Here is a 22,664-nt window from a genome sequence, read left to right as displayed (position 1 = left end):
AATTGCACTGTTTACTATTTCATACAGTACTTGGTTTCAATAAATAAACCCAGTACATTTTACTGGGTTCAAACTGACACAAAATGTTGATTTATTCATTATGATCCGTTTGAAAATTTGAAATATAGGCCTCCCTCTTATACAGGCCTCCTCCTAATACAAGCCTGGTACCCGCTACAGTTGAAACAAATACAAGCCGGGGTTACTATTAGAGGAATTACGGTAGATATAGTATGTAAACAGGATTATATGCAGGTATTTTCAGACTGGTGTCGATAAATATATACAGTAAATATAAATATACAAATATACTGTATATATACGGTATATACAGTATTATTGTACATGGCTATTATGACTATTCTAATAGTCATTATTAGTTTATTTAACAAAGAAGTCAATGAAATTGCTTTAACCCTTTCACTACCACACTACAGAAGGTTAACCCTTTACTATCACAACCGTCTGTAGTGTGATAGTAAAGGGTTGACCTTCTGTAGTGTGGTAGTGAAAGGGTTAACCCTTTGTCGTGTGGCAGTGAAAGGGTTAACCTTATGTATTGTCGCAGTGAAAGGGTTAAACATTTGGTAGTGAAAGTGTTAAATTAAGTCCCGCCTCCTCCTCTTCTTCCTGGTGTGCAGGTGCAGCCGTGGGTGACGCGACACGGCGCAGAGCCCCTCCCCCCAGAGGACGACAACTGCTGTATGCTGATAGAAGTGACCGAGGAGGAGGTGGAGAACTCCGTCAAACACATCCCCAGCTTGGCCACCGTGGTGAGCTCATTCAGCTGATGCTGTCACTCATCTTCCTGGAGACTTTTCACTTAACATTTTGACACTTATTACTGTACATTTTACTGTATATTTCTGTATATTTTTGGCTCGATAGTTGTATATTTAAGATTTTAGAATGTATATACATACCAGAATGTATATCCCGGACCGTATTTTATTCTTTATTCAATCTTATTCTTATTTTTAATATTATTATATTCTTATTCCTATTTTAGTCCCATTAACTGCCTAAATGTTTATTGTTGTTCAATGTGAGCAATCTGTAGTGCCGAATTTCCCTCTGGATTATTAAAGGATTTCTATTCTATTCTATTCTATTCTATTTATTCTACTCATTAAAGCCCCAATCCTTTTTTCTTTTTTACTATATAAATGTGGGATACATGTAATCTATTAAAGGAACACACAGACATTATGGGAAAGGCACTTACCATCTTCTCCAGAGTCAGACATGAAGATATAGATACCAATTTCCTCACTGTGTGTTTCAGTAGAAAGCTATCCGTCTGCAAGCTAGCCTAGCTCAGCACAAATGTTTTAGCTGTTGGCCAAAAACACCTCTGTACAGGTAGAGCAGTCGCCTCCGACTCCTCCCAGGCAGTGTGTTGAAGTGTCCTTGAGCGAGACACTTAAGGTGCTCCCATGGTCGAGCGGACAGTGCGCGGAGCGGACTCTGCGAGGTCCGCATGGACACTTTGAGCTTTCATAGTTGAGCGTACCTCTGCGGACCAATTTCCTACATGTCCTGCGCCAGTTTTCCCACGCTGTTCAACTACTGTCATGTCGTCGTCCTCCGATGTCAAAATAAAGAGTGTTATCTCCGTTTCCAATATTTCGAAATAAAACTGGCAGTTTTACACACTTCATTTAGAAAAGCCATTCCAACATCTCAAGTTTCTTCAGATGATGAAAAAATACATCATGGTCCAAATGTATATGAATTGGAATGGGTGATGATTAGCGATAGTAAAACTAAATTTAGCGTCATTTACCTGCCAACGTTTTACCGGACCAATCCTACCCATTTAATCATGATGAGACCGATGACAGTTGTTTACAGTCAAAGTTGTGCTTGTACATAATTGCAATTCCCCCTCCTCGCAGTCCTCGGCCAGTCGTCCACATAGCATTAAAATATGTACACGCAGGCATTGGCTATAGGCTTCTAAAACAATTTAATAGGCTAAACTTCGTTTTAACTTTTTTAATTCATATTTCTTTATTTCATTTCATCTTTCCCTACATAATGCTACCTGCCTCGACAAAATCTGTGACTCGGTTGCGATACAGATGAATTATCTTCTCAGAATAGTATATAAGTGGCTATGATCCTGCCCTACTCTCACTTGGCACGGAGCGAGTGGTCAGAGCAAAATGCAGATCTGCGTCACATTAAATGCAGGTCGATGTCAACCAAAACGCAGAGCAGCCTTTTATGTGACACCAAGTGAGCACCGCGGACGTCCGCGCATTAGAAAATTGGAGCTTCGCACTTGGAGTCCACTTTGAGTCCGCGCGGACATTCGCAGAGTCCGCACCGTCTACGGTCCGCTCGACTATGGGAGCACCTTTACTGTAACCCCTAGCTGCTCCCGATGAGCAGGCTGGCACCTTGCATGGTCGCCTCCGCCATCGGTGTGTGAGTGAATGGGTGAATGTGAGGCATTAGTTGTAAAGTGCTTTGGATAAAAGAGCGCTATATAAATGCAGTCCATCTACAATTGACCATCCCCAGATCCTGGTGAGGACCATGCTGAGGAAGCGGTCCTTTGGGAACCCCTTCGACTGGGCTCGCAGGGGGGACCGCGGCAGCGAGAACGCTCAGGGGCAACTACTCCAGTAAGGCTCGTTTATATCTCAAACTAGGAAACAACATGTTCCAACCTGCCACAGTAGGTTCTAAGGATTTTAATGCACATTATATGACTACTGGCCACTGAAAGTGGTCAACATTCTCAGATGGAACTAATTTCATTTCAAACTAATTTCAAATGTACACCTGAAAAAGTGTATTCCTTAAAGTAGTTTTTAGAATAGAGGCCTTGCACAGAATCTTTGTAGTTCTCTTTCTTCCATGGCATTCTACGGTAGCACTTTATAATAACACCCTGTTATTGAACAAACCATTTATATACATTCATAAATGATTATTAAATCATTTATAACTATATTTGTATACCATTTACAAAGTATTTATAACGCATTAGTGGATAATTAACTAATCATGAACAAACCATTTATATACATTCATAAATTATTATTAAATCATTTATAACTATTTGTATAACATTTACAGATTAGTTCTAGATTATTTATAACTCATTATCAACATTGTTTGTACTTGATTTGTTCATCATTAAATAATGTTGTTTAATGTGTAGTAACACATTGTAGAAGCAGGTTAAACACCAAAAAAAGGTGTTTAACCTGCTCATACCTTATTAAAAGCGAAAGTATAGACGCAGCACGGATAACTTGTGCTTCCATTCAAACAGACGGCAACACACGTGACGTCAAGTCTCGCTCGCGTGATACTTCCTCTCTAGATACTCTTCAATACCTGGCCAGGGTACTCCTGGGCCCTAGTGCCCCCCGATGTTACACTATATGTCATGCACATGTATTTTATATGTTAATAAAATTGCATTTATCTTTAGTCCTAATTCTGTCACTGTTTGATGTCACAAAGAAGGGTGTATCCGAAAGCTGCCTACAACATTTGTAACATGTGATGAAAAAGTAAACAAATAATTAACTGTATTAGACACTTGTTAATGATGAATAGGCTTCACTTTAGATTGGCCCCCACGATAGCATCTGCAAATGATTTATAGATGTTTTATGAATGTCTTAACAAATCATTTGTTGAACATGAAAAATAAATGGAGATACACTATAGTCGTTTTTTCATATCCATTTTTCAAAGCATCTACAAATGTGTTACTACACATTAAACATTATTTAATGATGAACAAATCAAGTACAAACAATGTTGATAATGAGTTATAAATAATGTAGAACTAATCTGTAAATGTTATACAAATATAGTTATAAATGATTTAATAATCATTTATGAATGTATATAAATGGTTTGTTCATGATTAGTTCATTATCCACTAATGCGTTATAAATACTTTGTAAATGGTATACAAATATAGTTATAAATGATTTAATAATCATTTATGAATGTATATAAATGGTTTGTTCATGATTAGTTCATTATCTACAAATACCTTATAAATGTATTATAACAGGGTGTTATTATAAAGTGATACCCATTCTCCTATGCAGAGAGTTGGACGACGTTCCCACATCTCTGCCCAAACAGGAAGTAAACCAACTGGTGCGACTCATTAACATATTGAATAAATCATATTATATTATTTACCATTAGTAAATATTTTGTCTCTTTTTATGAATAAGACCAGAAAATCGTTTGATTTTTTTTTTTAAATAATTTAATTTCACAGCGTCTGTGCAACATTGTTTATTTGCCTGGTCTGACAATGAAATGACAATCAATGCAGCCATAAAGGTATGTTTTTCTTAGACGGTTAACCGTCTGTTGTGTGATAGTAAAGGGTTAACCTTCTGTCCTGTGGCAGTGAAAGGGTTAATTTATTATTATTAGTTATTAGTGATACTCTGTATATACCCAATTCAACATTATAGCTGCATTTTCTTTCAAACGAATGTGATTGTGGATGTACCAATTTTGTCATCATTCGGGCAGATGTGTTTAGACTGCTATGCGTAGGAGTGTGCCAGGATGCCTACCTGTAACCATTGGTAACGTCTTTCAAAAGAAAACGCCTAATTTCTGTGCAGTGGTAGAGTAGGTCAAACACTGGGAAAGCATATATTACTGTTCCACTGACTTGTTTACAAGATCCAGTAATTAGACACCAAATTACACATTTCTGTTGATATGTTTCTCATATATCAACACTTGGCAACTGTTGGTTTGTACATGGCAACCACTGTCTCTTCCATTGCCATGTACAAAACGGTTGCTATGTTACAGGCAGCCATGTTGGAAGACATTCCGTGCAAGGCCTCTATTGAAGTTCTTGTCATGCAAACACAGAGCAGGCTCTTACCATGACTCTTCCTCTCCTCCGGCCCAGCAGCAAAGGCAAAGTGCGCAATATGAAACACTGCTACATTCATAGTAACCAAAGAAGGTAAAGGACTACACCAGCAGCCCCTCCCTGCCTGCCTGCCTGCCTGACTGCTGTTTAGGTGGTACAGAATACTGGTGTAGGTACCGGATATGTTCGGCCTGGCAAATCCGTTCTTCAGTTGAGTCTCATAGCAAACATCACGTTGTACCAAAGATCATCGGCTGTACGTGGCTTCATGGCAATGGTGTCAATTCTGTCATCGAGTGACTGAACTAGCTGTTATATAAGGGATAATGTATAGCTACGAGGTCATTGTCGCAAAATAATTGACAGACACAGAGTTCTAAACGCAGTGAAGGTCAATTATTTTGCGACAATGACAGAGTATAGCTATACATTATCCCGCTTATTACATGGCTAACTTACTAACAATATACCTAATTCATTTTACACCATCGACAAGACGAGATCAAATGCAGACGCAGTTGTTCTGTGGCTCCTCTGTCATCGCCAGCAGCCGGCAGGTGTGTGGACTGATTGCACCTGATCAGTGCAGCTGTGCATATGCTGAGCGCTTTCGTGACTGCGACCAAAATGCTTGATTGTGATTGGTCAATAGCGCTCTGTTACCCGTATCGGCGGTCATTATTGCGCGTTGCCCATGGCAGCGGTCAGTTATCGAGAAATAACTGACCGCTGTCAGGGGCAACCGAGCGCTATTGACCAATCACAATCAAGCATTTTGGCGAATGTTAAAACGCCATGTAATAAATGAGAAATAAACACTGTCTTTATCACGTGGGATTGTGTTAAACTAGCAAGGGTTCACAGGTGCGAACACATTTCTAGATTTTGAGACCATTGCCCCACCGCTATGCTTTTCTGCTAGCTGGCTAACGTTAGCTAACGTGCTAACGTGATGAATGAATTGGCTTGGCTGGCGCTTTTATTTTGATGGCAAAACTTCTCCATAGGAAGTCTTATTTAAGCTTAATTAAGCTAGCTTGACACAGCTACAGATTTGATGCTATCGCAGTGAAGCCACGTACAGCCAATGACATTCGGTACAGCGTGATAAACGTCCGATGTTTGCTTTACGACTCAACTGAAGAACAAACCCGAACTGACCAAACATATCCGGTACCTACCCCAAGACTACTTGAAGTAATACTTCACTGCCTTTTTCATTTGTAGTCTGTTATTTTTCTTCTCACTTGTCGCATCATGGGAAACAACTTGGTAGGATTTGTTGTTGAACTACTGTAGCTTCAATGAGAAATACAAAAAATGCTTGTACACTGTTTTTCAGGCTATTTAATTTCCATCGTAGAGATTTTAGCCCTACATTATGGGTCAAGTGGTTAGTAAAGAAAGATAACAGACTAATAATTTAAATGTCATGGTATCCCTTTAAATAGCATGGGTATGACATTGGATCTATGCCTGTAGGACTGTGCTAATGCTAACCCAAGCTTACCTATCTTCAATACCATTCAAGATCCACATAATACACTTGGGCCAGAAACACAGCCTGTGGAAGTGTCAGGAACAGCAGCCAGTTTCCTTTCGGTGCCCATGTTAGCAGACCGTTCACACCAGCCATGTTAGCAGACCGTTCACACCAGCCATGTTAACAGACTGTTCACACCAGCCATGTTAGCAGACCGTTCACACCAGCCATGTTAGCAGACCGTTCACACCAGCCATGTTAACAGACTGTTCACACCAGCCATGTTAACAGACTGTTCACACCAGCCATGTTAACAGACTGTTCACACCAGCCATGTTAACAGACTGTTCACACCAGCCATGTTAACAGACTGTTCACACCAGCCATGTTAACAGACTGTTCACACCAGCCATGTTAGCAGACCGTTCACACCAGCCATGTTAACAGACTGTTCACACCAGCCATGTTAACAGACTGTTCACACCAGCCATGTTAACAGACCGTTCACACCAGCCATGTTAACAGACCGTTCACACCAGCCATGTTAACAGACTGTTCACACCAGCCATGTTAACAGACTGTTCACACCAGCCATGTTAACAGACCGTTCACACCAGCCATGTTAACAGACCGTTCACACCAGCCATGTTAACAGACTGTTCACACCAGCCATGTTAACAGACTGTTCACACCAGCCATGTTAACAGACCGTTCACACCAGCCATGTTAACAGACTGTTCACACCAGCCATGTTAACAGACTGTTCACACCAGCCATGTTAACAGACTGTTCACACCAGCCATGTTAACAGACCGTTCACACCAGCCATGTTAACAGACTGTTCACACCAGCCATGTTAACAGACCGTTCACACCAGCCATGTTAACAGACCGTTCACACCAGCCATGTTAACAGACCGTTCACACCAGCCATGTTAACAGACCGTTCACACCAGCCATGTTAACAGACCGTTCACACCAGCCATGTTAACAGACTGTTCACACCAGCCATGTTAACAGACTGTTCACACCAGCCATGTTAACAGACTGTTCACACCAGCCATGTTAACAGACTGTTCACACCAGCCATGTTAACAGACCGTTCACACCAGCCATGTTAACAGACCGTTCACACCAGCCATGTTAACAGACCGTTCACACCAGCCATGTTAACAGACTGTTCACACCAGCCATGTTAACAGACTGTTCACACCAGCCATGTTAACAGACTGTTCACACCAGCCATGTTAACAGACTGTTCACACCAGCCATGTTAACAGACTGTTCACACCAGCCATGTTAACAGACTGTTCACACCAGCCATGTTAACAGACTGTTCACACCAGCCATGTTAACAGACTGTTCACACCAGCCATGTTAACAGACTGTTCACACCAGCCATGTTAACAGACTGTTCACACCAGCCATGTTAACAGACCGTTCACACCAGCCATGTTAACAGACCGTTCACACCAGCCATGTTAACAGACCGTTCACACCAGCCATGTTAACAGACCGTTCACACCAGCCATGTTAACAGACCGTTCACACCAGCCATGTTAGCAGACCGTTCACACCAGCCATGTTAACCTCTTAAGCCAGATCGGCCCGGTACCGGTACAAGATTTATTTCACGTCATAAATAGATCAATACAGTCCTAAATGGCCATCCACTCCCATTCATTCAGAGGCTCTCGTCAAAACAATGGACTTCTTCGTGTCACCTTCCCCCACTCTGGGCGCCCATCTGAGATCTCTTTCGGGGCCGATGCTCCTTGACTACAACGGTGGTCAATAATTTTCGCCATCAGCGATGACTGGTCAGTTCAGGACCGTTCACAACCGGACGTGGTCACGGCTTATCAAATGACGCTCGCCGGATGTTTCGTCTTGTAACTCGAGAATGGAATCACGCAATAGGGTGAGTGTGGTGACGAAAGGCAGCAAATTCAACTTTCCAACAATGTATTGGTTGATCAGCGAAAACGCAGCCCTGAGCCGATAGACGAGCACAATGTGCGCGCGAGTGCGTGACGGCCAGAATACGGGCCGTCCGATCCTTGACCGTTCACACCAGCCAAGGGAACATATGTGACCGTTCACAAAGCACCCGTTCTTCTCTCGGTTGCTACTTGTTCTTTTGCATGATGCATCAGTAAACCCTTCCCCTGCTTCCCCAGGACAAGAGAACAACTTCTATATCTCCTATCTGTCACATGGCCCATTTTTTGCCCTGATTGTCCAGCTACAGTAACTACTTTCTAGAATCAGATATTGTGCCTTCAAGTGCTCCTCTGAACCGTATTACCCACGTTTCCAAGATGTGACGTTTCACAATGGTGAAAATGGTGGAGAGCATGGTAGTTGATCGTAATAAAATTATATATCTAGTTATTATATGGTAAAATATTTATAGTTAGTTTCACTTTAGTTGTTGCAAGTTGTATTGTTAGTTGTATGCTTTGTATAGTAAATATTACCCCCCCCCCCAAAAAATATATACATTCTCACAGTTACCCCATATTTCCGACCGGAGCACTTGATCTCCAGTCAAGCTTCCCAGAATGCACTTATAGGCACAATTACTATTTTTTGCGAATGTTTCTTAATTTTCTCCCTAAACAGGCTTGGAGTGTCTGATAGGTGGGGTTTATGCCATCAATACAACTCAGTGTCAGATAAGTTGACAATCACAGAAACGTAAGCTAGTGTAACGTTTAGAATATAAGACAACCCTGATTAGAAGACTCATTTTGAAAAAAAATATTTTTAAAGACCAAACCTTGAAAATAATGATAATAAAACACGTTGTTTTATTCAATATAGGATGTTGTCTAGGAGAAAAAAAACATGTCTTATATTCGGCACAATACGGTAAAGTGACTACACTTTGTGGCACTCGTGGTATTGTACTTTGTGGTAAACCCAACCCGTCCTTGACACCAAGCGCTAAGAATTATTTGCGCAATTCCATCCGACCCAGCTCTAGTCAGAATCACTTCCCTTGCTTGCCATCTTGCTTGATAACAGCTAAGCGGTTCCTGAGCTTTTACTAAGGCGATCTCTCAACACTGTCTAGGTACAGTATTGTCAGGAGGCACGGAGCAGTAAATGGATGAATTCCTTTTAAACTTGAACCCTGTTTTCTTTCCCGTTTGGTTTCCTAGGAAACGTGAGAGTGCGGACGGCATGAGGAGTATGGACCTGCCCTACGTGGGCGAGGACGAGGCTCTGTCCTGATGCAGAGTCCAGCCAGCCAGCCAGCTAACTACACAGCCTGACCCCTTTACACTCACAGTTTTATATATACGGTACAACCGACCCGCCACCAAGGCCTCCCTGGGACGTGGAGAGGACTGCTTGAAGGACACGGGAGGATCTCTGAAGATCCTAGGCACTTAAAATACAGAATGAAAACACCTTTGTTACATCGACTCCTCCATATGTACGTAGGTTTGAAAGGACTTTAGTGGTAAGTTGAAGGACTTTGGATAAAGACGTGAGTGAAAAACACGGACACTTCCTGAAGGGAGCCTCCCCCCTTCCTCCTCCCTCTCTTTCTCTTTTCCTGCATGCATTTGTGGTCCCGGCATGCTTGGTCTCAGGCCTCTACTGTACGGCTGTGTGTTCTACTGTGGCCCTGGACACTCTTGTCTTTCTACTGTACGGCTGTGTGTTCTACTGTGGCCCTGGACACCCTGTCTTTCTCTCTCTCCACTCCACCAAAATGTCCATGTTTACGGCAGGGGCAACGGTCAGGGCTTTCAGAGAGACTTGGGTGATGACGTCACCAGTGGGGCGAGCTTAAACACTTATTAGGGGGCGGGGGGGCATGAAGACCCTATTGGAGACAACTTTTGGAGCAAACTAAAGGATATTGGGACCCGGTTAGGATCCATATTCAAGGGCAAAACACAAGTGGAATTCATGCACCTAGAACCCTTATGTAAGTAAAAGATACAAAATTGTTTTGGATAAATAAGATTCTTTTTTCGGGGGTGACGGGAACATTTTATTACGTTGGCGGGTCGCCTCCAATGTGATGAAGCAGGGGAAGCCTCCGTAATGGTAGAATAGGTTTAGCACAGCAGGTGATGGTGGTGTTTTTTATGATGAAGGATGGCAGTATATTTTCAGCCAGAGACTTCTGCCCCCCCCCCCCCCCCCCTACTTGAAAGGAGAAATATTTCTGTACAGTTTCTTGATACAAAGGTGTGAAAAAAAGAAAAGGTTTACTTCATAGTATGAATCTGACTTACTTTCCTGATGCAAAACAACGTATGAGCTTTATTATTGTATCATCTGCATATTCATACATTTACCTTTTATGTGTCTTTAATCTTTACCACTGGCTCATTTTGAGCAACCAATAGAAAACAAAAGCTTTAAATTTTTTTTTATAATAATAATTAAGATTTTCGCCACGCAAAATTGAAGGTACTGTACTGTACAACAGCTTACTGATTTTAAGTGTTAGTTCTATCGACGGGTCTGCAGCCAATCAAGTTGTAATAATGCAGTGGAATCTGGTTTATCTGAACTTCACACGTCTCGACTGAGCAATCTGGGTCTGATCAAATGGTATCAAGCCAACATGAACAAAGATAACGGAGAAATGGTGCACGTGACGTTGATGTGAGCCTTCACTCCGTTGTTGTTGTTGTTGGCCTTCACTCCATTGTTGTTGTTGTTGTTGGCCTTCACTCCATTGTTGTTGTTGATGTTGGCCTTCACTCCGTTGTTGATGTTGGCCTTCACTCTGTTGTTGATGTTGGCCTTCACTCTGTTTGTTGATGTTGGCCTTCACTCTGTTGTTGATGTTGGCCTTCACTCCGTTGTTGATGTTGGCCTTCACTCTGTTGTTGATGTTGGCCTTCACTCTGTTTGTTGATGTTGGCCTTCACTCCGTTGTTGATCTTCACTCCATTGTTGATGTTGGCCTTCACTCTGTTTGTTGATGTTGGCCTTCACTCCGTTGTTGATCTTCACTCCATTGTTGATGTTGGCCTTTACTCTGTTGTTGATGTTGGCCTTCACTCTGTTTGTTGATGTTGGCCTTCACTCTGTTGTTGATCTTCACTCCATTGTTGATGTTGGCCTTCACTCTGTTGTTGATGTTGGCCTTCACTCTGTTTGTTGATGTTGGCCTTCACTCCGTTGTTGATGTTGGCCTTCACTCTGTTTGTTGATGTTGGCCTTCACTCTGTTGTTGATGTTGGCCTTCACTCTGTTTGTTGATGTTGGCCTTCACTCCGTTGTTGATGTTGGCCTTCACTCTGTTTGTTGATGTTGGCCTTCACTCCGTTGTTGATCTTCACTCCATTGTTGATGTTGGCCTTCACTCTGTTGTTGATGTTGGCCTTCACTCTGTTTGTTGATGTTGGCCTTCACTCCGTTGTTGATCTTCACTCCATTGTTGATGTTGGCCTTCACTCTGTTTGTTGATGTTGGCCTTCACTCCGTTGTTGATGTTGGCCTTCACTCTGTTTGTTGATGTTGGCCTTCACTCCGTTGTTGATCTTCACTCCATTGTTGATGTTGGCCTTTACTCTGTTGTTAACACTTTCCGTGCCGGAGCTCGGTGCCCCGGAACCTCCTTGAATGCCGCGACCCACTTCAATGTTAGCATTAAAAACGCCTAATCTATGTTTTAAATTATGGCTATGTGTCTAATCTGCCCGTCGCTTATCAATGACTCGTTTTCCAGTCAACATTGTCGAAGCGGATTGTTTTTTTATCGGTTCATTTTCGTTTTATAGCATTTTGAAAAGCCCTCGTTTTCAAGGAAAATATAAAGATTCCATGATAAAAGACATTTACTGGAATATTCTAGAATACACAAAAACGTTGTAATTTTTCTGCCTATTTATGAAACGTTTTCAAATAAACGCTAGATTATCGATAGTATATGTGTACGTATGCACGCTATAGAGGCGATCTGAAAAATCGATTCTCTTATTTCCTCATCAGCGATTGCGCACACAGCCACATCACACATAGGGCAAACGCTGATATCTCAGCGAATACAACTCTGATTATCCCAAGACTGGTAAAATAGATTCCTTACCTCAGATCAGATGTTCTCCAAAAAGATCATTCCAATTCCTGATCGCCATTCCAAATATCGATCACGCTTATTGATTGAGTATTGGCTGCTGTAAATATATATTCCAGGCTGATTCCCGTCCCGCGATGACTTCCATGTTGATCAGACTGCTCGCCAGCACAAGGAACCAGCTGGCTCCGCCCCTACATATCTACAGATCCCAGGTCAGTCTAAGCGACTGACCTGCAGTTACACAGGGATAGACGATAGGGGGCGCTTTTTTCCATTCTGAGCTCCTGTAGGGGCTGCTGTACCAACGGGAGACTCGGTTGATGAAATATGATTTCAGATCGCTAATAAAACAATAAAACGATATTTGTCGTCATCGGCACTCAGTGGGGGGTCTAATAAAACTAGATATGACGTCCCTGGCACTGAAAGTGTTAATGTTGGCCTTCACTCCTTTGTTGATGTTGGCCTTCACTCTGTTGTTGATGTTGGCCTTCACTCTGTTGTTGATGTTGGCCTTCACTCTGTTGTTGATGTTGGCCTTCACTCTGTTGTTGATGTTGGCCTTCACTCTGTTGTTGATGTTGGCCTTCACTCTGTTGTTGATGTTGGCCTTCACTCTGTTGTTGATGTTGGCCTTCACTCTGTTGTTGATGTTGGCCTTCACTCTGTTGTTGATGTTGGCCTTTCACTCCGTTGTTGATGTTGGCCTTTCACTCCATTGTTGATGTTGGCCTTCACTCTGTTTGATGTTGGCCTTTACTCTGTTGTTGATGTTTGCCTTCACTCTGTTGTTGATGTTGGCCTTCACTCCATTGATGTGAGCCTTCACTCCCTTGTTAATGTGGGCCTTCATTATGTTGTTGATGTGAGCCTCCACTCCATTGCTGATAATATTGATTTAATATTAATAGACAAATATAGATTCTATAAGGTGGTACATATAGGGGCAGGAGGTAACACGTTGACAAATCTATTTTTTATTTCACAGGGTATTTAAATAACCTACATGTTTTTTAATACACTTTTGGCTTGGGGTTGTGGCCATTTTAGTCCCTGAAATAAGCTTGGCCTTCCTAGTTCCCCCAGAGGGGGTTGGATAAACCAGATTCAGCTGGATTGTCCTTTTTCTTCTTCTTCTGTCATGGAGCTGTAGCTGGGAGACAAATGGAAAGCACAAACCACAAGCAAAGAAAGAAAATCTCATGTATGTGACCAACCAGTGTTTTTACATGCACATTAATATTCTGCCTTTGAGCTGGCACATAGTAGCCATTACCTATTTACAATACCCTAGTATATATATATAGCTTATATCCCAACTGTGAGAACGTTTAATTTGAAATGCTGCGAATAGCCCTGCTACATATTTTTGGGTTTTGTGGTATGTGTGTGTGTGTGTGTGTGTGTGTGTGTGTGTGTTCCATTACCATGGCAATACTAGCAATATTTAGTTTACTCTTGAATACAGGGTATTATTAATTAATTAATTAATTAATTAATTAATTAATTAATTAATTATTAATACTATTAATGATCAGGATATGAAGATGCATATATAGACATTGTACAGTGTTTCCTCTCCATTCAGCCGCGGTGGACTACCACAGCTAGATGAAATAGGAAATTAACTATTAATCTAGCTCAAGTTCCATCAAAAAGCACAATAATTGTACATCCAGTGCGTAGAAGTAGTGCTTTAATCATAATCATCTATCCAAATACAAACTGTTTCCAGTGCTACAACCTGCACTAGAGCCAAAATGAAGAGGAACCAGGATGGATATTTAACAGACACCAAAGATTACCCCCTGATACGACTGCTACAAAACGATGGATCTCAAACCCAGTCCTCTTTTCTCGATCCTCCAATCACAACTGTCGCTTCCCTCGGACAAAAGGAAGCAACAGTTGCGGTTGGAGGATCAGGAAAAAGGGGGCGTTTCAGCATTTCACAGGTAAATTACAGACCGTACTGCCTTATCCTGATTTAAGACCTAGAATAGGATGTTAGCAAGTTTGGGGAATATTATTGTGCTTGTAAAAACGTTCAATCGTGCCAGAAGAATAATCATCTTTTATTTCTTTGACTCCTCAATATGGGTGGACATGGTGGTATGTGTACTGAAAGCACAAAATGGTGGCTGTTGAAGCTCAAAGTCAACCTGTAGTTGTTTTTGACATGTTGATTTAATATTGTATGCTAATAGATTTAACGTTGTGTCGTGTTTTTTAAGGACACCAAAAAAATACATTGATTATGTTTTTGTACAGAATACTAACTTCAATTATATATAGACTACTGCTAAAGACCTTTAAAATGATGTGTTATTTATCTGTCTTTGTTCAATTGGGTCTTAGAAGAAAATGGTCTTATTTGTTTGTGTGGCTGCAGACCTTTTGTACAATCTATGCATGGCATATCTCTAAACATGTTGAACTTGATTTGTAAATGATTAAATAGACAAAATTGGAATATATTAAGATAGACTATACTGCAGAATATGTACCCAGGACAATTATGTATTTTCTCTTTCTATTTTGGATTGTATTTTTATTTTATTTGAGATGATCCCAGAGCAGTCATCCTATTTATTCGATTTCAGCCCTTATCGTTTTAGTTTTTTCCACTTTCCCCTTTTGCATGTATTAGTACTAGTACTAATACTAGTAGTAGTAGTAGTAGTAGTAGTAGTAGTAGTAGTAGTAGTAGTAGTAGTAGTAGTAGTAGTAGTAGTAGTGTCACTCAATACATTTAGGATAAATACACATTAATCAATGCTTCCACATTGGATTTATTTCAGTTAGGTGTTGAATGTATGAGAAAAGGGACATTTAATGTTTATTTTTAGTTTTTGCACATTTTCTTGCATGTCACTGCTGCTTGTTTGAAAAGACTTCTCTGAATTGTATATGGTGCATTTTTAAGACCCTTACTATGCATAAGAAGTGTATCTCTGGATGGTGCAACACTGGGCCCCGTCAGTCAGCCTGTCATGTTCCACTTGGTATCGGAATGCAGTGATTTTTACAGGCTGTCAGGTTATTAGTGGTGGTGTCAGGCTGGGGTGGGCTGTTGGGTTATTAATGGTGGTGGTGGCTGAGATACACATAGTCAGCGATGGAAAAATATGATACTGGTTTAATATTGAATGAATCTACACATAAGGGTCAGGCAGGGGCCTGGGGTGGGGGGATTTCAACAAGCACAACGACACCGTTTTCTAGATGACTGTGAAAACAGGCGGCCGTGGCCTGAAGGTTAGAGAAGCCAGCTTGTGACTGGAAGGTCGCCCGTTCGATTCCTCGGACTGGACGGAACAATCTGGGTTGGAAAGTGAACGAAAAACTCCCCTCCCTCCTCCCTTAGTACCAACCACTGGAATGTCCTTGAGCAAGGCACTTAAACTCCCAGTGTAGCTGCTCAGTGGCCAACGGTGTCAGCCTGTGGTTGTACTGGGCGGCTCCCAGGTGTGAATGTGTGGAACTGTGCGAGTGTGAAGCAGGGCGTTGCTGAAAAAGAGCATCCATGCTCAGCAAACCTATACCCTGGGTAAATAAAGGTTAACAAATCACATGATTTAAATAGTTTAGTCAAATTCAATTTTCAATATTGGTTCCTATGGATGTCTTGCAACAAAACCAATGGATGATCTCTCATTATGAATACTTACAGATGATCAGTTCTCTAGCTAACTTCGTGCTTCCTGACGTCCCTCAGGTGACAGTTTCTGTTTACATTATTGTCCTATGGAGAGATTTCTATCTTGCATCATCTGAAGGGCACTTACAGGAAATGATTGTCTCGTACCACGGATGTCAAGGTTTTGTTGGAACACCAGTGAACGTCATCCGTGATGGTTTTATTCCCAGGATTTAGCAAAAAATTTAATAATAATAATAATTGTGCTGCATAGTCCTGACTTGTTGTCATACAATGTTAAAGCCTACCTCAGTTATATGTCTTGATTTACATTAAGTGGACGCTTCTTCAGAACGCATTAGTGTTCATTAATGAACGCGTTGTGCTTGTGAAATAATAGGGTTATAATAACATATCCACAAGTCAGTCGTGTAGTAGAGGGGTTTCACAGGCGTACAGAGAATGTCCAACTCTGTCTCTGGTCATTAATAGTAGGGATGGGAATCACCAGGCCCCACGATACGATATTATCACAATACTAGAGTCTGTATTGTAATGCGATTTACTACCTAACTGCAAATTATGTCCTCATCTGCAATATAAATATATATATACAGCATCTGTTTTATCTAACGTTTTCAGTCTGTTCACCTCATTCCAATAATTTTTATTGCCGCATTTTTATTGGCGCAAAAATGGGATTGTCACGCAAAAGGAAACGTTTATATCGATACTTGGCTCCACTGAATCAATATAATATCGGTGTGCAAAATATTGCGAAATATCGCTGTATTGATTTCCCCCCACCTCTACAAGTCAGTGTAGCTGGGGGTCTTCACAGGCATACAGAGAATTCCAACTCTAAATATGTATATGTCATGAATGTGTTACGACACTGTTATTTCACAAGCATAATGCATTCATAAATCAATGGTTCTCAAACTTTTCCATGTGAAGGACCACCAAATTGACACGTAACAGGTCAGGGACTTATGTGATTTAGTCCATAATTCCATTGTCTATAATGTATGTAGGTGGAGAGATAAGAGATGAGGGTGAAACCTATGATCATAATAGTCATTCTTGTATTCTCTCATTGGGATAAACTTCAAGGCTAAAGTTTTTTTTTTCTAATTAAACTATTACTCATTTTGCCAGGGACCCTCTCAAGGACCCCTGGGGGTTCCCCGATCCCACTTTGAGAACCACTGTCATAGATGACTAATGACTATGTTCTGAATATCCAGTTAATGTAAAATAGTTACCAATCCCCCAGACCCCACAGCATTCTAACACGAATGATCGTCATGGACTAATCACTTACTGGGATTAATTCATTACAACACTTTTTCAGCAACAACGGGGGAAAAAACAAGACATTTCCCCTCTTATGGTGTGAAAACTTTCCCCCTTGGCCAATATGGAATAAATGCAGAAAGATGTTACTCTAAAATCCAATATAATATACTTAGCCAGTAAACAAAGCAAAACAAAACAAAAAACAACATAGCTATACTTTTTAATTTTTTTTTACCATGTAATACCATGTATAATATGATATATAAGTTATCTGGCTAACTGTGTTCTCCTGCTCCCTGGTAATACTGTATCTCCGTAGGTTTTTGTATGAAGGCAACATGAGAGAATGCAACCCACAGAAAGCCGTAAGATATCCATGTTTATACATACAGTGCTATGATGGATGATATTTAACCTTTTGGGTTTCATCACAGTCTTAAGCCATTCTTCTCAGAAGGGCTACTATAGGCGATACGATTACCTTTACCGTTTACTTTACGTACTGTAGAAATAGTGTCATTCATTGTAGTGAGAGTTTTGCCCCCCTCCCCACCAAATGCATGTCAACATATTGAATACTTTTAATTACCACTGGATTGTCATAGCATGAAACGAGGAGTTCTCCTCACAAAGACAAACGGGAACTGAAAATAAATAATTCTCTACATATTGTATCCAGTTCATTATTTGAATAAAATACCGTTGCCTTTCTTTAATGTGTCTGTCTTGTATTGTTACCTGGTTGTCTTGTTATTATTGAGCAACCCCCTCCCCCACACCCGGCCCGTGACCATCACTAACAGCCAGGTGAGGAGGCAGCTCTCCAAGATCAGTGTGAACAAGGCCAGAGGACCAGACAACACCAACCCCAGGGTGCTTAAAGGAACACGGACATGACCGGTTAGCCTAGGCATTATCCAACTAACACCTCTCCCGAAGGCTAACCGGCACTGTCCGTTTCCATTCATTGTGCTAAGCTAGGCTAACATGCAGCCAGATAGCTTTCTACTGAACGCACAGAGAGGAGACTGGTATCTATCTTCTTGTCTCTCTCTGGAAAAGACGATAAGCGAATTTCCCAAAATGTTGGCGTGTTCTGGCAGCACCGTTTCTGCACCTCTTCAACCTCTCCCTGAGGCTGGAGGAAGGTAGCCCCTTTCGTGACTGATGCACGCCAACATGTTTTGGCCGAGTGAATCCACACTCTGCCAAACCATGTTGGCGTGCATCACAGTCACGAAAGGGGCTAGGAGGAAGGGTGCCTCAGCTCTGGAGACCTGCATTAATAATAATAATAATAATAATAACTTTATTTATATAGCACCTTTAATACATGGAGCTCAAAGTGCTTCACAGCAAATAGCAGAAAATGAACATGCATAGAATTTGCATACAGTTGACAGAATAAAAGCAATGCATAATGTGCAGACATAAGAATAGGTATAAAAAGACAATAAAAGTAGGGCAATGTAGAAAATGCAGACAATAATAGGCATAAAATAAGTACAGTGTTGCTCAAAAGCATGTGAACCCCCCCGGAACAGCCAGTACCCCAAACACCCCACACATCAATCCCCACCACATCCCTCTCCAAGACCCCCCCCCCCCTCTGATAATGCATGTTCATGACCGAAGGAAAACACAAATAGCCCGAATACACCCACACCCGTACCATTCACCAAATACAATGACCAAACATGAAACATCCCCGTGCTCACAAGCATGTGAACCCCCATGATCCAGCAGCCGCCGGCACCCACGGCCCCAACCAGACCTCCCCCAGAGCCAAACACCAGTCTCCCGCATGTGCCCCGACGGACCCCGGCCAGTCCCCACCACTGAACTCCCCCAACCCACCGACACCCCAGGGACTCCCCGCATGAAGAACCAACCTGTCTGTTTGCGGTGGTGAATATGCATATGTTTGTCTCAAGGCTCTGTACCATTATTACTATCTAAAATGTAATAATTGTGGAATATTACTGTAATGAGCTGTATGTGTATGATCCTCATAGGAGCATAACAGAAAAAAGCATTCCATGTGAAGGTATTCTGTATCTTTGCATGTCAACTAATAAAGAAACTTGAACTTGAAACAACCACAGCACCCCAAAGGCATTGTCCCGGTGGCCAAGAAAGGATGCCCATTGCCCAAGCACCCTCAATGATTATAGGCCAGTTGCTCTGACGTCATACTCCATGAAGACCTTTGAGAGGCTGGTCCTGCAGCACCTCAAATCAAATCAAATTTATTTGTAAGGCCCGACAACACACGTTAATGTCCCCATGGGCCGGACACGTCTTCTTTAAACAAGTCAAGAAGACACATCACAATAAGTCAAGAACAAAACAAGGTCACCATAAAGTCCAACATTTTTTAAATAAATGCAAAATAAATGCAACACTCCCAGACATACCCCACGCGAAGGTAAGGAAAAACACATTAAACCTAGGAATAGGAAAAAATGCACCACAGGCAATGTGGAGGAGAGAAACCTTAGAAGGGCCATTCAAGGGGGGATCTCCCTTCTTAGATGTCGGTGATAGTAGTGTTGCAGTAAAAACAGGCGAACAGTTGGTAAGCATGCACTCGTGTGTAGTGAAACACAGATAAGTGCATGCGATAGCAACTGAACATTTTGAAAGATTAAAGATAGAGCTGATAGCGGATCTATTTGAGGCAAAGGGGTGGCGCAAAGAGGATCGTGTCCTCCCGGTCTTCATCACGGGACGTCCAACACTCCGAGTCGGCCGGAGACAGGGGGCGGCGCAGAGAGGGTCGCATCCTCCCGGGACAGGGGTTAGAGAGTTCCCATGTTTGTAGAGGGCGGAGATGGGGCAATAATGGTGTGTGACTTGCTTGACTCCCTGCAGTTTGTATACCAGGCAAACATCGAGGTTGACGACCGGCTGAAATTCTGTGCTCACATCACCTCAACAACCAGAACATGCAGATTCTTCTTGAGCAACGTCAGAAGGATCCGCCCCTTCCTGACAAACAAAGCCACTCAACTCCTGCAATCAACAGTCACGTCTCGCCTCGACTACTGCAATGCAGTGCTAGCTGAGTTACCGCCTACCGCCACCAAGCCACTTCAACTCATACAGAACGCAGCGGCCCGCCTGAGTGATCTCCAATCTACCCGAGTCAGCCCTTGTTACCCCACTTCTTAGAGAGCTGCACTGGCTTCCCATTGCTGCACGAATCTGCTTCAAGGTCCTTGACCTGGGATACCGTGCAGCGAGGGGAACGGCTCCCTCCTACCTCTGGTCAATGGTCTCTAATTACACACCCTCAAGACCCCTATGCTCTGCATCTTCTGGCCGTCTCAGATTCACTCCTATCCTATCCAGGGGGAAAGAGAAGCCAGCTATTCTCGATCCTCGCTCCACAATGGTAGAACTAACTTCACAAAACCGTCAGGATAGCTGACATTTTCCACCATCGACTAAAAACACACCTCTTCAAACAATTACTGTATTTTTACTATTATGTACCTACTTATACTACTACCTATAATGCTAATATATCTATGCTACTATGCACTCCGAGTGTAACACTCAAGTTCAACATTATTTGAACAATGTCACTGACCCTTAGCTGCCAGAGATGTACCCCTCCTGCTGACTTGTTGTTTACAATTTGTAAGTCGCTTTGGATAAAAACTTCAGCTAGATTACTAAATCATCTACATGCTCCACAGAGCCTACTTGCACCTAGAGAGGCCGTGCAGCTCAGTGAGAATCAGGTCCTTCAACTTTTCCAGCGCCTTTAACATCATCCAGCATTTGCGGCTAGTGGAGAAGCTCACAGTGATGCTGCTGGAGTGTGGCCTGGATCACTGACTACCTCACCAACAGACGACTGCAGTCGGATGTACTGGTAAGCAACACCGGCGCCCCCCAAGGAACTCTGCTGTTACCCTTCCTGTTCACCCTCTACACCTCCGACTGCCATAACTCGAGCAGGTGCCACCTGCAATGGAGGAGTCATCTGAGAACTTCTGTAAGTTACATCACAGATGACAACGAGGACGAGTACAGATCCCTGGTGGAGAGCTTTGTAGGGTGGAGCGACAGCAACCACCTCCAACTCAACATCAGCAAGCCCAAGAAATTGGAGGTGAACTACCTAAGAGGCAAGAAGAGGCCTCCCCAAAGGGGATGAGGTCGAGATGGTGGAGACATACAAGTTCCTTGGAGTACACCTGAACAACAAATTAGACTGGTCGGACAACACGGAGGCCCTCTACAGGAAGGGACAGAGCAGGCTGTTCTTCCTGAGGAGACTCTGGTCCTTCAATGTGTGCAATAGACTGCTGCAATCGTTTTATCAGTCTGTACTGGCCAGAATCCTCTTGTTTGCCCTTGTATGCTGGAGGGCTACATCAACTCGAGGGACGCCAACAAACTGACCAAGCTGGTGAGGAAGGCCAGCTCATGTGGTGGGACTCGAGCTGGTCAAACTAGAGGTGGTGGCAGAGAGGAGGATGAGAAGGAAGCTGGCCACTATCCTGGAGAACCCCTCTATGAGGAGCTAGCTAAGATGAGGAGCATGTTCATCCACAGACTCATACTCCCCAGACACTCCACCAACCGTCTCGGCCAGTCCTTCAGGCTCCAACAACTGTGGGCATGGACTAACAGCTGCAGAACTCGAGAATTATTAGAAAGTCTGACCACTAAGATTATAACGTATGACGTATATCATGCCAGTTAGGGTACAGACCCTCACCTGCACCTTGTGTATACTGTATCTTCCTCATATTTTTATATTCAGAGTTATTTATATTGTTAACACTATAGTTATGGCTTTAATATATTACCCTGCCCATACCTGTACATCCCCTCCCCTATGCTACATTGCTACTATGATATGATGCCCACATTTCCCCAAGGGGATCAATAAAGGAATATCCTAACAGTGCTACCCCACCCCCCACACACACATGCACACTTGGATTTACTAACCATTGGTTGAGTTCCCTAGAACATTCCTGATCAAACAGAAATAACTTTTGTATTGTCTGATAATTACTTTGAAATAATATAAGCGTGTCATGTTTGGACTGCACAGAAGTCATTGAGAAAGCCACACTACATGTCTACATGGAGATGTCATTAACCAGTAGCTTGACCTCTACACCCTTGAAGAATTATTTATTTTTCCAGTAAACTGTGGAAAATAAGTCTCCATGCACAATTTCTTTGTACCCTATAAACGTGGGGGTATTTTCACATCCATTTTTGAAGAGTTAGAAGATAGAAGCTGATAGAAAATTGGGCGGCTAGGTGGTGTA

The 22,664-nt window shown here is 42.3% G+C and overlaps 1 protein-coding gene across 1 annotated transcript in view; it reads left to right on the top strand.

The window, feature by feature from the left end:
• camkk2 (calcium/calmodulin-dependent protein kinase kinase 2) overlaps nt 1-10,109 on the top strand; it is an 87,839-nt gene extending 77,730 nt beyond the window's left edge. The window contains exons 15-18 of the mRNA XM_084324981.1: nt 642-773; nt 2,530-2,633; nt 4,925-4,978; nt 9,535-10,109. Coding sequence (XP_084181107.1) covers nt 642-773; nt 2,530-2,633; nt 4,925-4,978; nt 9,535-9,607 — 363 coding nt within the window. The 3' untranslated portion in view covers nt 9,608-10,109. The remainder of the gene's footprint in view (nt 1-641; nt 774-2,529; nt 2,634-4,924; nt 4,979-9,534) is intronic.
• Nucleotides 10,110-22,664: the final 12,555 nt, after the last annotated feature.

The sequence above is a fragment of the Notolepis coatsorum genome, assembly GCF_963971535.1.
Source record: "Notolepis coatsorum genome assembly, chromosome: 11".
NCBI lineage: Eukaryota > Metazoa > Chordata > Actinopteri > Aulopiformes > Paralepididae > Notolepis > Notolepis coatsorum.
Note: the sequence above shows the minus strand (reverse complement) of the source record. Positions and strands in the feature narration are given on the sequence as shown.